The sequence below is a fragment of the Ranitomeya imitator genome, chromosome 3 (assembly GCF_032444005.1).
Source record: "Ranitomeya imitator isolate aRanImi1 chromosome 3, aRanImi1.pri, whole genome shotgun sequence".
Taxonomy (NCBI): domain Eukaryota; kingdom Metazoa; phylum Chordata; class Amphibia; order Anura; family Dendrobatidae; genus Ranitomeya; species Ranitomeya imitator.
In genome coordinates, this window is record NC_091284.1 from 498,857,109 (window position 1) to 498,872,906 (window position 15,798).

At 45.4% G+C, this 15,798-nt stretch overlaps 1 protein-coding gene across 2 annotated transcripts in view; it reads right to left on the minus strand.

Moving 5' to 3' along the window:
• Positions 1-15,798, minus strand: part of DMD (dystrophin) — a 4,179,683-nt gene that overhangs the window by 486,540 nt on the left and 3,677,345 nt on the right. For both annotated transcript variants that reach the window (XM_069757653.1, XM_069757654.1), the window contains one exon: positions 11,522-11,582. In XM_069757653.1, the coding sequence (XP_069613754.1) occupies positions 11,522-11,582 (61 nt within the window). The remainder of the gene's footprint in view (positions 1-11,521; positions 11,583-15,798) is intronic.

Consider the following 15,798-nt stretch of genomic DNA (forward strand, 5'->3'; position numbering starts at 1 on the left):
ATGAGTAATTAAGCATCCAGTGGGACCTGAGCCGGGTGGACCCTCTTTTTTTCGGTGTGAAACCTTTCCCCTGATGAACCTCTACAATAAGAGGGGAGGAACGCATTGGAAATTATGGTTCATATATCAGGACTTTACAGTTACAAACAATAAGCATCATTACTTTCACTCTGGGACTATATGGATGTGACGACCATGCTCTTATCTGTACCCATTATGCCTCTAATGGTCAGTTTATAAAATCTACTATATAATTGTCTAAGGGTCACTTCCGTCTTTCTGTCTGTCTTTCTGTCTGTCTGTCACGGATATTCATTGGTCGCAGCCTCTGTCTGTCATGGAATCCAAGTCGCTAATTGGTTGTGGCAAAACGCCCACGACCATTGCCACGACCAATCAGCGACGGGCGCAGTCCAGCGGCAACATGGCCACTCCTTCCTCCCCGCAGCCAGTGCCCGCTCCGTACTTCCCTCCAGTCAGCGCTCACACAGGGTTAATGGCAGCGCTAATGGACCGCTTTATGCCACGGTGTAATACACTCCATTAACGCTGCTATTAACCCTGTGTGACCAACTTTTTTACTATTGAGGCTGCCTATGCAGCCTCAATAGTAAAAAGATCTAATGTTAAAAATAATAAAAAAATAAAAAATCATCATATACTCACATTCCGGTGCCTTTCCCGCTCCTCGCGACACTCCGGTGACTGCTCCATGCAAGCGGCAGGTTCCGGTGGCAAGGATGGTATGCGACAAGGACCTGCCATGATGTCATGTGACCGCGACGTCATCACAGGTCCTGCACCCATACCAACCCTGGGACCGGAAGCTGCTGCGTGCACCGCACACAGGGCCAGGACTTCAACGGAGGGTGAGTATATGTTTATTTTTTATTTTAAGTCTCTATACTATATAGCTCTGTGCTGTATACTCTGTCGCTGTGCAATATACTATGTGGTATGTGGCTGGGCAATATACTATGTGGCTGGGCAATATACTATGTGATTGGGCAATATACTAAGTGGCTGGGCAATATACTACGTGGCTGGGCAATATACTATGTGGCTGGGCAATATACTACGTGGACATGCATATTCTAGAATACCCGATGCGTTAGAATCAGGCCACCATCTAGTCTTAAATAAAGGTGATACCCATGATGTCATGTGTATTCATCTTGTTTCATATGTATTGCTGTATTGGTAATTAATTCCATCAGCCACAAACCTGTAGTCATCTATAAACCTTTTGGCCATTATTAAGACCTATGGGGATTGTCTCCATTAAGGACTTGCATTGAATTTTTCTGATATACCGTACTAACAAAGTATTTCCTTGATATTTTCTGATGGCATGTGGTCACTGTAAGCCTGTACCTATTGTAGTCTATATTGCTTGTTAATTCTACACTAATAAGAAAAAATTGTCAATTGATCTAGCTTGTATATCTTTAACCCCTTTCTAATGTTGGGCGTAATAGTACGCCCACATTGGACTCCCTCCCTTTGATGTTGGCTCCGACGGTGAGCCCACATCTTTCCCAGCACATGTCAGCTGTTTTGAACAGCTGACATGTGCCCGAAACAGTCACGGGTGGAATTGCGATCCATCCTCCGCTATTAGCCCATTAAATGCCGCTGTCAAACTCTGACAGCAGCATTTAACATGCACTTCCGGCAATTGCACCGGAAATCTGCCCATCGGTGACCCCGTCATGTGATCGCGGGTGACCAATGGGTAGGCATGACAACCAGAGTGAGTAATTCTGCTACATACAGGTGATCTGATCATCGCCTGTATGTAGCTGAGCCGATCGGGTTATGGCTGCGTCTAGTCTCCCATGAAGACTATTGAAGCATGACAAAAGTAAAATAAGTTTTTAAAAATATATATATATAAAAAAAAATAAAAGTTGAAATCACCCCTCTTTCGTCCCATTCAAAATAAAACAATAAAAAAAATCAAATATACATATATTTGGTATTAACACAAAAATTGAGCTTGGCTTTAATTGGTATACATGCAGCACATAAACACATGTTCACATTGGCCATAAATCACATTTGGTATTGCAGCTCTCTGAATTGCCCGATCTATCAATACAAAAAAGGATTAACCTGATCGCTAAATGGCGTATCGAAAAAAAAGTCAAAACGCTATAATTACGTTTTTTTGGTCGCCCGATATTGCATTAAAATGCAGTAACGGGTGATCAAAAGATCGTATCTGAACCAAAATGGTATCATTAAAAATGACAGCTCGGCGCACAAAAAATAAGCCCCCACCCGACCCAAGACCACAAAAAATGGAGACACTACGGGTATCAGAAAATGTTGCAATTTTTTTGTTAACAAAGTTTGGAATTTTTTGTCACCACTTAGATAAAAAAGAACCTGGACATGTTTGGTGTCTATGAACTCATAATAACCAGGAGAATCATAATGGCTGGTCAGTTTTAGTACTTAGTGAACACAGTAGAAAATGAAAACAAAAACCACAATTGTGGGATTGCACTTTTTTTTGCAATTTCACCACACTTTGAATTTTTTCCTGTTTTCCAGTACCCGATATGTTAAAACCAATGGTGTTGTTGAAAAGTACAACTCATCCCGCAAAAAACAAGCCCTCACATGGCCATATTGACAAAAAATAAAAAAGTTATGGCTCTGGGAAGAAGTGAAGCAAAAAAAGAAAACGCAAAAACGAAAATACCTTTGAGGGGTTAAGGGGTTAAACAGTGACCATAAGTGCGCCACTGAAACTTAAACCATATAACTGTTGCCTTTTTTTGCTAGGGAATTTTTTTCATATACATTGGTATTGTTATTTTCATAGATATTGTCAGTGTTAAGGACTGGCGGAACGCACCAAGTATAGATGATAAGAAACTAGGTGCGTTCGCAGTCCGAGGTCCACCGTGCAGGTAAAAGACCCTGCTGCTAGTAAGACGGACTATATGGCGGTACTAAGTATACACACATGGGTTAACTTCACCCTGCGTGAAGGAAGCGATCCTGTTGCGTCACAGGACCGCAGTACTGCACATAGAGCGCGAGCAAGGAGTCAGCGAACTCAACCCCTACACAGGATTGAAGTCCGATTAGACACTTGCTGGCACAACACCGCAACTGGGTGTGTAAGGAAACTTATTAAATAGAAACTATAGGCACGAGAGTACGTGCGGTGCCGCACTGACGGACGCCACTAACCACCCAGGCTTGGGTAAGGAAAGCGCAAAGGAAGCGCACGGCGCCGTACTGGCGGACACAGCCACAGGACGCTGTGATGTGTGTTACGTGTAGATGGCTAGTCGGGCGCTAGATAGCTACCATCATCCGCGAACAGTCAACAACACTAGGGAGGGATACTTAGGAGCTTTCATCCATCGACATACATCCATCTACACACACATGATAACAAGACAATACTAGCGCATGGCCGTGCGGTCATGCGCAGTTTATATAGTTGCAGCACAGGAAGTAGCTACAGAAGTTTTGCCCCTTCAGGACCTGCCAAGAGGACCAATGAGATGTGCTGCAGTGCCTGAGCATGTGACCCTCGATCTCCAACGGGAGATCTTGCCCTGGGCATGCTCAGTGTGTGCAAATAAGGACTTAGTCCCAGAGAAGCCCGCTCGCCGCAGATCAGTGCAGGGTACAACAGGAGAGCCAGAAAAGGCAGCAGTAACCCCCTGCACAGAATCAGTCCCAGCAAGACGCTGGGAGCGACGCCTCCGCTGAGCAGAGCCCACTGCGGCCGAAGCAGAATGGGAGACCGCAGCAGACACGGATCACGATTCCCCCTGTGCAGCAGAGGAAACTCGGCTCCTAACATTACCCCCCCTCCTAGGGCCCCCCCTCCTTGAGCCTCACTACGCTCAAAAGCCGCAATAAGCAGCGGAGCCCGAATGTGCTCCACAGGCTCCCAGGTTCTATCCTCTGGGCCGTGACCCTTCCAGTCCACCAGATAAAATTTCTTGCCACGTACCACCTTGCACCCCACAATAGCATTCACCTCAAACTCATCCGTGGATGAACCCGATGTCCCAGCAGATAACTCAGAAAACCGAGACAAATGAATGGGTTTAAGAGGGAAACGTGAAAAGTATCGGTGATACCAAGGCGTGGAGGAATAGCCAAACGGTAGACCACAGGGTTGACCTGTTCCAGAACCTTAAACGGGCCAATGTAGCGAGGAGCAAACTTAGTGGACTCAACTCGCAGCCTGATGTTACGGGCGGAGAGCCACACTAAGTTGCCAGGAGCAAAGACCGGAGCGGGGCGCCGGTGTGTATCAGCCGAAACCCTCATTCTCTCCTTGGAGGCCCGGATGGCATCCTGTGTGCGGTCCCAGATGTCACGTGCCTCCACCGCCCAGTCTGCCACCCTAGAATCGGTGGATGACACGGGCATGGGCACAGGGACACGCGGATGCTGGCCGTAATTAAGGAGAAAGGGAGTTTGACCAGTGGAATTGGCTACGGCGTTGTTCAGGGCAAATTCCGCCCAAGGTAGCAAAGATGCCCAGTCATCCTGCCTAGCAGAGAGGAAATGTCGCAAATATGTCACCAGAGTCTGGTTGGTTCTCTCCACCAACCCATTCGTCTCGGGATGGTATGCAGAGGAGAGGTTTAACTCTATGCTGAGTAAACGGCAGAGCTCTCTCCAAAACCGAGACGCGAACTGGGGACCCCGATCGCTGACAATCTTATCAGGCATGCCATGCAATCGGAAAACGTGCTTAATGAACAACACCGCCAAGGCCCGTGCTGAGGGTAACCGAGGAAGCGGCACCAAATGCACCATCTTAGAGAAATGGTCGGTGACAACCCAAATAATGGAGCAGCCACGCGACTTGGGTAAGCCCACCACAAAGTCCATCCCGACCATCTCCCAGGGCCTGTCTGCCACCGGTAGAGGGTAAAGCAACCCAGCAGGCCATTGCCGAGGAGACCGATTCTGGGCGCAAGAAACGCACGCCTGAATATAGTCCCTGACATCTCGGGCCATATGCGGCCACCAGTATGTTCTCGCCAAAAGCTCAGATGTCCTCTTGGTCCCAAAATGCCCACCCACTCTGGAGGAGTGAGCCCAAGAGAGAACCTCCGGTTGCAAGTTAGCTGGTACGAAAGTCTTGCCCGGGGGCACAGACTCTAGCAAAACCGGAGCTACAGTTCTCAGGCTCTCAGAAGGGACAATAAGCCGAGGTTCCTCCTCCTCCTCCTCCGATGACACCACGGAGCGGGAGAGAGCGTCCGCACGAACGTTCTTCTCCCCGGAGAGGAAATGGAGAGTAAAATGGAACCGGGAGAAGAACAGGGACCATCTAGCCTGGCGAGAATTCAGCCGCTGGGCCATTTGTAGATATACCAAGTTCTTGTGGTCAGTGAAGACTTGGAAGGGAAAGCGAGCTCCCTCCAAGAGATGTCTCCACTCTGAAAAAGCCAACTTCATGGCTAGCAACTACCTGTCCCTGATGGAATAATTCCTCTCCGCTGGTGTGAAGGTCTTGGAGAAGAAGAAGCAAGGATGCTTCCGACCTTAAGCATCCTTTTGGAAAAGGACTGCTCCAGCACCAACGGATGAGGCATCCACCTCCAAGATAAATGGTTTATCAACATTGGGGCGATGTAGGATGGGAGCGCTAGCAAAGTGTGACTTGATCGAGAGAAAGGCTTTGGAGACCTCCTCTGACCACAACTTGGGATTTGCTCCCTTCTTGGTGAGGGCAACCAAGGGAGCTACCAAAGTTGAGAAGTGTGGAATGAACTGGCGATAGTAATTAATGAACCCCATAAAGCGCTGCACCGCTTTAAGAGAATGGGGTTCCTGCCAGTCCATTACAGCCTGTAGCTTGGCAGGATCCATAGCCAAACCCTGGGCAGAGATGATATAACCAAGGAAAGGCAAGGACTCCTGCTCAAACACACACTTCTCCAACTTGGCGTAGAGGGAGTTTGCCCGTAAGAGGTCGAAGACTTTGCGAACATCTCTCCGATGGGAGTCAATATCTGGAGAGAAGATGAGAATATCATCCAGATAGACTACGACCGAGGTGGTGAGCATATCCCGGAAGATGTCGTTCACAAAGTCTTGGAAAACGGCTGGGGAATTACAGAGCCCGAAGGGCATCACCAGGTATTCATAGTGCCCATCCTTGGTGTTAAAAGCCGTCTTCCATTCATCCCCCTCACGGATGCGAATCAGGTTGTAAGCACCCCGCAGATCTAACTTAGTAAATATCCTCGCTCCCCGTAGCCTATCAAACAGCTCAGATATCAGGGGTAATGGGTACTTGTTCTTAACGGTGATGGCGTTAAGACCCCTGTAGTCTATGCATGGACGTAAATCTCCAGTCTTCTTCTGTACGAAGAAGAACCCAGCTCCTGCCGGTGACACTGACTTCCTAATGAATCCTCTTGCCAGATTCTCTTGGATGTACTGAGACATTGCCTCCGTCTCCGGGAGAGATAACGGATAGACTCGACCCCGGGGAGGCTCAGCACCAGGCAAGAGGTCAATAGGACAGTCATAGGGGCGGTGAGGCGGAAGGGTCTCCGCAGCTCTTTTGGAGAACACGTCTGCATAGGGCCAATAGTGCTTGGGGAGAGAGGAAAGATCTGCGGGTACCTGTGTAGTAGCAACCTGAACGCACTCCCTTTGACATCTACCCTCGCAGGATTTACTCCATCCCAAAATTCTCCCAGAGGACCACTCAATATGAGGAGAATGGTAGCAAAGCCATGGTATCCCAAACAGGACCTCATCAATTCCCTCAGGAATGACTAATAGGGAGATTATCTCCTGATGTGATGGAGACACAGAAAGCGTGAAAGGAATGGTTTGGTGGGTAATCTGTGAGGGTAGAGTTGACCCATTTACCACTCGAACGGTTACAGGCTTGGCGAGCATCACCAAGGGTATTGCGTGACACTGGGCAAAAGAGGAAGACATAAAATTACCCTCTGCCCCAGAATCCACGCATAGCTCGACCATAAGAGTGGATGGGGCTATGGTAATTGTCCCCTTGAAGGACAACTTTGAGGCAAACGTCGCCGTGTCTAGTGTACCTCCTCCAACTGCCACTAGACGCTGACGTTTCCCCGACCACTGAGGACCCTTGGAGGCAAGATGTCCTGACTGCTGGCAAACATGACGGACCCTATGTGCACGGGCGGACTGAGATTTGGATCCCGCTCGTGTCACCTCTAAGGCCTCATGTGACTCAGATGCCTGGATTGGAGATTCCAAAGGTTTGGCGAAGGTGGGAGCCAGCCGAAACCTCTGCCTACACTGGGCTCGCTCTAACCTCCGCTCGTTAAAACGGAGGTCAATACGAGTAGAGACAGTTATTAACTCCTCCAGTGTGGCAGGAATCTCCCTAGTGGCCAGAGCGTCCTTAACGTGATCAGCCAAGCCCCTCCAAAATATGGGGATAAGGGCTTTATCTGACCACTCCAGCTCAGAAGCTAAAGTACGGAAGCGGACGGAAAAATGGCTGACCAAGGACTCACCCTGAGTTAATGCCAGTAGTTGGAGGGCTGTGTCATGGGTGACTTGGGGTCCTAAAAAGACCTTTTTCAGAGTGCTCAGAAACAACGGAGCACTCTGCACCACATGATCACCACGCTCCCACAGCGGCGTAGCCCACTCCAACGCCCTGTCCGACAAGAGAGAGACTATAAATCCCACCTTAGCCCACTCTGTAGGAAAACGTGCAGCCAGGAGCTCGAGATGGATAGAGCACTGACTCACGAATTCCCTACAAGTTTTGCAATCTCCAGAAAATTTTTCTGGCAACGGGAGGCGAGATAATGTCGGAACAGGGGTGGCAGTGGACAAGGTTGCTGCAGCCACGCTAGCAGCCTGTACAGCAACTGCGGTAACATCCACAGCTGAGATTGAGCTCTCGAGAGCCGCCAACCTACCCTCCAGCTGCTGGATATACCGCAAAGATTGCTGAATGTCCGCCATTTACTAGCCAGACCTTGGCGCTAGTATTATGTTAAGGACTGGCGGAATGCACCAAGTATAGATGATAAGAAACTAGGTGCGTTCGCAGTCCGAGGTCCACCGTGCAGGTAAAAGACCCTGCTGCTAGTAAGACGGACTATATGGCGGTACTAAGTATACACACATGGGTTAACTTCACCCTGTGTGAAGGAAGCGATCCTGTTGCGTCACAGGACCGCAGTACCGCACATAGAGCGCGAGCAAGGAGTCAGCGAACTCAACCCCTACACAGGATTGAAGTCCGATTAAACACTTGCTGGCACAACACCGCAACTGGGTGTGTAAGGAAACTTATTAAATAGAAACTATAGGCACGAGAGTGCGTGCGGTGCCGCACTGACAGACGCCACTAACCACCCAGGCTTGGGTAAGGAAAGCGCAGAGGAAGCGCACGGCACCGTACTGGTGGACACAGCCACAGGACGCTGTGATGTGTGTTACGTGTAGATGGCTAGTCGGGTGCTAGATAGCTACCATCATCCGCGAACAGTCAACAACACTAGGGAGGGATACTTAGGAGCTTTCATCCATCGACATACATCCATCTACACACACACATGATAACGAGACAATACTAGCGCATGGCCGTGCGGTCATGCGCAGTTTATATAGTTGCAGCACAGGAAGTAGCTACAGAAATTTTGCCCTTTCAGGACCTGCCAAGAGGACCAATGGGATTGGCTGCAGTGCCTGAGCATGTGACCCTCCATCTCCAACGGGAGATCTTGCCCTGGGCATGCTCAGTGTGTGCAAATAAGGACTTAGTCCCAGAGAAGCCCGCTCGCCGCAGATCAGTGCAGGGTACAACAGGAGAGCCAGAAAAGGCAGCAGTAACCCCCTGCACAGAATCAGTCCCAGCAAGACGCTGGGAGCGACGCCTCCGCTGAGCAGAGCCCACTGTGGCCGAAGCAGAATGGGAGACCGCAGCAGACACGGATCGAGATTCCCCCTGTGCAGCAGAGGAAACTCGACTCCTAACAGTCAGCTTATCACACATTTTTGGTGCTTACATTTAGAGCATAATAAGGGTCAGAGAGGGAGAGCTGACAGTGAGCAGGGGCGCCATATCACAATATTAGGGTGCCAACCTACGCCGAAAGATAGGGAAAGTGGGTGAGACTGTTATAGAGCTAGCCCCACTGCCCAATCCACTCTCTGTAATGCTATTAGACTCTTTAGCCTTGCACTTTTATCATATTATAATAAAAGTTTTATAAATAGTAGGAGTGTCTTCTTAAGTTTTTCTGTTTATGCTGCTGGAACACAGCAGCTCCTTTATTTCTATAGTGGAAGTAGCCGGGTACTGCAGATCCATCCCTATTCAAATTATCTAGTAGGTAACCCAGAGGCAGCACAAGTGTAAGGAGATTGACATATTGTCCAGCGTTCCTTGAAGAACAATTATATTTTGAAGTTGTGTAATATGAATGATGACTTGTGTTAATTATGTTAACGTTGTGTGCTGTCTGACAGTAGGGAAAGCGTGTGTTAATGTTTGGGACTAGCTCAGAGTGGGAAGGGATAGGCTGAAGGGACTAGAAACAGTTCCTATTAGAACATTAGAAAGGGCCATATCTAAGATTTGGTGTGAGCAATGCCGCATTTCATGGGTGCCCCTAGTATGGAGAGGAGACAAGGAGAAAGAGAGAGCGTCATTCGAAGCAGAAACAAAGAGTGACTGAGAGACAGAGTGATTCACCGGTGACAGTTCCTGGAAGAGGACGCCTAGCAATATGTCCCAAAGTTTATAACTCCTAGTTGTAAAGGGCCTAAACAGGACGTAGTACACGAGACGAAGAGAGTGCCCCAGACGAGAGTTCCAGAGTGTCAGTAGAAGAGAAGATAAGTACCAGCCATACTGGTACCATAGATTCCCAAAGGGGAAAGAAGATGTGGAACCGTGGGTTGAGCAAAGGACTCTTGTTAGCTGAACAGTATTGTCAAGCTAGGTTGTGGTGAAATAGTGATGACAGAGAACAAGTAAAGAGAGAAAGGGATTGAATTTGTGTGAGGAGAATGTTACAGATTATCAAGGAAACAATTGAGAAGATATGTACCAACTATCTACTCTATGTAATCCTCCCCAAGTTAATGTTCAGTAAATAGTTTATTTTGAATTCGGGGTCTCCCTCCTTGAACAAGTCGGCACACACAGCAAGGACCCCCACCTTCATGTAACTTGACAGAACATAAGAGTCAAGTACCTCGCCCACGGCTCCCGCTCCATGCCACATTAAAAAAGCGAGGTGGAGCTAAATGGAAGGCAACTTGTAGGCCAGGACTGTAAGTCATCGTGAATAAATACTGGAGTTGTCAGGCTGGAGCAAAGTATCACTTGAGAGGCCTGTGATGAGTGAAGGACAGACAAATGGAATGGTGTATTTTAAGTCAGGCAAGTCGTATTGCCGTAATGTTGTTGCTTATATGAGTGAAGTGAAGTGAGTAAAAGAAGTGTCGCCACATGTAACCAAAATGTCTGTGCCTCTCTGTAAGACAGAAGAAGATGTGAACACTAAGTTTTGGGACTGCTATCTCTTGCACGTACTTTATACTGGTTTCATCAGCAAAGACTTTTATTTTTAGAAAATGGACTGCTTTCTTCCTAGTGATTGTAATACATTGTGGGTTTCTGCACCATTTGAGGGTATGCGTCCTGAATGCAGAACACATGAATGTACAGACTACACCCACACACTCAGTGGAAACGGTTTCACTGCTGCCTGAGGATGCAGTGCTACTTTTTGACCAGTGCAACCCTTATAAATCAACAATAACCTATAACATAACCTATAATATATACCTATAATATTTCACTGGGGTAAGTACCCTACTGTACAATCATAGTTACCTGGTAGATATTATATTAAGCGGATAATGTAGCAAAGAGGGATCTATTGCCTTGGAATTCGATTGTCCCACTACGAAAGAAGGTTTAGAATTCTGTCAGATAGTGGTTTACTTACACATGCATGATCTGGAAAGGTACTTGGCATTTCACAGTGCCGACTAAGGAGTAATTGTGGCTCAGATCTAATCAGTTTTGGTGCTTGAAACAAGAAGGCCAGTGCCAGCCAGAGTTGTTTTATCATCGAGTTTTAAATAACATGACCTCTAGAGAACGGCAATAGCAATTAGGTTGCATCATTTTGTACATGGAAAAGAAAATCTTTAGACCAGCAATCTGAGACCAGGGCTGCGTTAACTGCGATGACCGCACTTAATGAAGACATCTGCCCAAGGGAGAACAAGGTTACTAACTCATTTTATATAGGTCACCAAGCAAATATCACATGATTTAGAGCCTTGTAAGGAATGCTACCTTAATGCAGTATACTCTCAGACTCCAGCGTCTTTTTAAGTCATTACATAGCATTAAAACAGTGTTGGCTATAGCGTAGCCCGAGTCACAAGAAGCAAAGTTTCAAAGACCAATTTGAAGAAACAGACTTGAAAACTCCAGCATTACACATTAGAATATTTTCAATATTTGCATAGGGAACATGGCACTTACTTTATGTAGTATGGCACTTTATTTGGTGAAATAGCCCTCTCCCAGGGACCCTGGACAGAAGCTGAAAAAGAAAGTTAAAGACTTGAGAACAGGATGAAAGCAGAATACAGAGGCAATAATTCACGTCTGCAGCTGTACACTTGACCAGGCTTACATGGGTCTATTTGCCCGACAGTCCTTGAGGACAGCAAGAATTAACCTACAGAACAATGGTGAAATATCTACGCTAGTCTGAGGGAAGATAAATTTAGTCAAGTACAGTGATTAAACACATGCTTCCTGCACAGCAAAACTTAACTGAGAGATGAAAGTCTGAACAGGAGCCATATTTCTCGCCGCTGCTCTTCCTTGTCTTTTTCTGCTGTTTTTGTTGCATGATTTATTTTTCCAATTTCCTAACATAACTGGGCCTGCTTTGTAGGCATTGAGTGGCTGCGAAAATTCACCGGGATACGATTCCCCATGGAGAGAGTTTATATGGAACAACACAGCGGTTCATACATATGTATAATACATACTGTATATGTGTTACATGTGATTCTGAATATTCAAACCTGTTTTGTATACAGTAAATGATGCAAATATTTTTTTTGTCTATAAAAATACAATTTATCTCAGCTAATGTATCATGTGGGTACAAATATATCCTTCTGATCAGAATAATGACAATTACTGTTGTTCCATATACTTGTTGCATTCCGTTCATTAAATAGAACAGATTCATTAGTCAGGAAATTGAATCTGCATAATCTTTTCAGAATATCTGTATCTGATCGTTATATCTTTATTGATGAGAAGTATTTGCAATCCTTACAAAAGCATCACAACCAAACTTAGTTATTATGCTAAACTTGGCTTTCATCTGGTCCATATGTAAAGGAACATCCTAGAACAAAATATACAATCATTTCTAGCGCAGGGCCTGAGTGGTCTGGACAGAGGCATATTCAAGCTTTCTTTTACCTGGATAAATGTTCGGTTTGATAGCTAAGTCTTGTATCTGTATACCATGGAGGCAAGGCAGGGTGGTATGTTGGGACCTCCCGGCACTTACGGCCTCGATAGACATTAGAGTAAATGTGTTCGAACCTACCGATATCGGTGGGATTTGTCTGATTTTATTGAGGTCCTGATGACTCTTGCCTGACATTCATCTGAGTGATCTGACCTATTAGATTTCCAATCCTTTTGTTTTTCAGGAGATACATTTTTCTCATAGAGAGCACACGAGTGCTCTGCTGACTCTCTCCTAAGAAGGATAGCACTGGGAAACTCTCCACACTTGCCCCACTACCTATGGTCCTGTGCCAAGACGTTGGCAAAAAATTTTCTTATGCTTCCATGCACCATCCTTCCAGTAAAGAATAGTAAGAATGAGTTGCTTAATGTGATGAGTGTGGAGAAGGAGGGGTATCACTGGCACAATCGGTAAGAGTTAATAGCATTTTACTAACAACAGGACTACATACACCAGCAGATTCACTTTATAGAGTAGAGAAAATTTTGGATGTCAACTTGCAGCTGTTATTCAAGTCAGGGCAGGCTCATGGCTTCGGAGAGGTTAGCCACAAAAAGAAGCTACCGTAATAAAAAAGGGGCCTGGCACAATGAAAAGCTAAAGTAGGAGTAGCCTGGCACATAGGAGAACTAGGGAAGGAGATATCTTAAGCATACTCGCCTGTTACTAGTATGTAAAAGATAACACCGGTCCCAGAAAAAATATGTTTTCATAACAATATACAAAAAATGTAGATATTCAATCTAAAATACATTAACTGTTTCTCGTTTTGTTAATGTAATTAAAAGTTGGAAAGGAAGCAACATTGCAACAATTGGAAAACTGTGAGATGAAGTTAGAATAAAATGATGGAATCAATTAAGTAGTCTCGAGGAAAAACTGCACAAATTCAAACAATGCACTTGGTGGGAGGATTCCGAAACCTATTTGTGTTGCAGCTTTCATTGTAAGTAAACATGGGATCCACATTTCATTTTGCATTGTTTGTGCTATTGGCAGCTCTGGTGTTTGCAACCAAAGCAAAAAAATATATATATTTCACATGGTAGAAATCTTGGGAAAACTTTCAGATACACCTAAATCAAGAATATCCATCATAAGCATAATACAAACTGATGTTTCCTATACAAAATTCATAACTTAGACACAAAGGAATAAAGGGAGATCATTAAAGGGTGGTATTTATTCAAAATGAAGAAATTCATCATCATTGTGGATGAAGAATTAAGATATTTGAATGATAGACTCTTGACTGTAGAATGTGTGTAATTTACACTCTATCCAATGGGAAACTAAAGATTTTGGTTCCATTTCAACATTTTGTAATTACAACCTTTCCATTGACAAGTAGGTTTACGAGAACATTGTAAGATGTAGAAAAGTAAAATCACAATAAGCCGAATAATTATATCTGCACAGCATTTCTGTATTGTTGCCGAGTATATTTTATGGAGTCCATTGTACTTTTATTTTTGCCTGCTTTTGTCCATTCTGTGCCCAAATAATTTTTTCTAATTTGGTACTGTACCAATGCTATTAATCTTTCTAATGGAGACGTATAATGTTCCACAGAAACCAAAGTTGAGCCCCTAACAAATGTTATAAACTGACTACTGGGATAAATAAAAAAATGCCTTTCTGTTATAATAAAGCATGCGGTTTACACAGCTCACAAAGTAATGACACTCCTCAGACATCAGGATCATAAATTAGTTTTACAGTACACTGAATTTTACTTTTCTTGCAGGTTAAAATGAAGAACTTGATATTTTACAAATATTATTACCATGTTAAATGAACATTGTTAGGACAGGTGCAGATGGACGTAGATCTTCTCATCCAAGAGAGTCGGGGTGATTATGCACACAACACTTTGAACAAACTCTGATCAGAGTTTCAGCATAGTAGAAAAACAAACAGTCCAAAACTAAAGGTACCTTCACACTAAACGATAGCGCTAGCAATCCGTGACGTTGCAGCGTCCTCGCTAGCGATATCGTTTAGTTTGACACGCAGCAGCGATCAGAATCCTGCTGTGATGTCGTTGGTCGGGGCTAGAGGGCGAGACCTTTCTTTGGTCGCTGGCTCTCCCGCTGACATCGCTGAATTGGCGTGTGTGACACCGATTCAGCGATGTCTACGCTGGTAACAAGGGTAAACATCGGGTTACTAAGCGCAGGGCCGCGCTTAGTAACCCGATGTTTACCCTGGTTACCATCCTAAAAGTAAAAAAAACAAACGCTTCATACTTACCTACCACTGTCTGTCCCCGGCGCTGTGCTTCTCTGCACTCACTGTGAGCACAGCGGCCGGAAAGCACAGCGGTGACGTCACCGCTGTGCTTTCCGGCCGCTGTGCTCACAGCCAGAGCAGAGAAGCACAGCGCCGGGGACAGACAGCGGTAGGTAAGTATGTAGCGTTTGTTTTTTTTACTTTTAGGATGGTAACCAGGGTAAACATCGGGTTACTAAGCGCGGCCCTGCGCTTAGTAACCCGATGTTTACCCTGGTTACCGGCATCGTTGGTCGCTGGAGAGCGGTCTGTGTGACAGCTCTCCAACGACCAAACAGCGACGCTGCAGCGATCCGGATCGTTGTCTGGATCGCTGCAGCGTCGTTTAGTGTGAAGGGGCCTTAACAAGCAAACCAACAAATTCAAGAGGATAAATGATATAAATTGGCATACATTTTACTATTTAAAAATCCCCTCAACTCTCCAAACATTAATTGCATTACTGGAAAAATTGTGCATAGAAAATGCATAATGTGCATACAAACAAATTAACCAGGAAAAAAATGATCTAAACATTTAAATGTGACAAACATGCAAAAGAATAGGAAATCAGGAAGAGGCAAACACTTTCTCACACAACTATATAGGGTGACTACTGTAAATATCTAAATCATCATACACAGTTTAAACAACCCTGGATGGGAGAAAAGGGCGTTTTCCATAGAGTTGTATTCACACTTGAATATCTGAATGAATAACAATGGGAGAGTCCAGTCTTCATTAGGTGCCAATAAGAAAGTGATAGTTCACACTATGCAATCAGTGACAGTATGAATCTCTGCTGCTTACTCCCAACTAATGCAGGGAAATTAAACATTAAGCAAAAATCCTGCCAAGGAAATATTCAAATTCCTGGCAGTGCCGTCACATGTAAGATAAGAGGAGACTAAGCAATGGAGTCAACTGTTCTGGAGGTGAATTTGAACTTCTAAACTCCTTACTGTGAATTCACAGGTCACTCCATTCC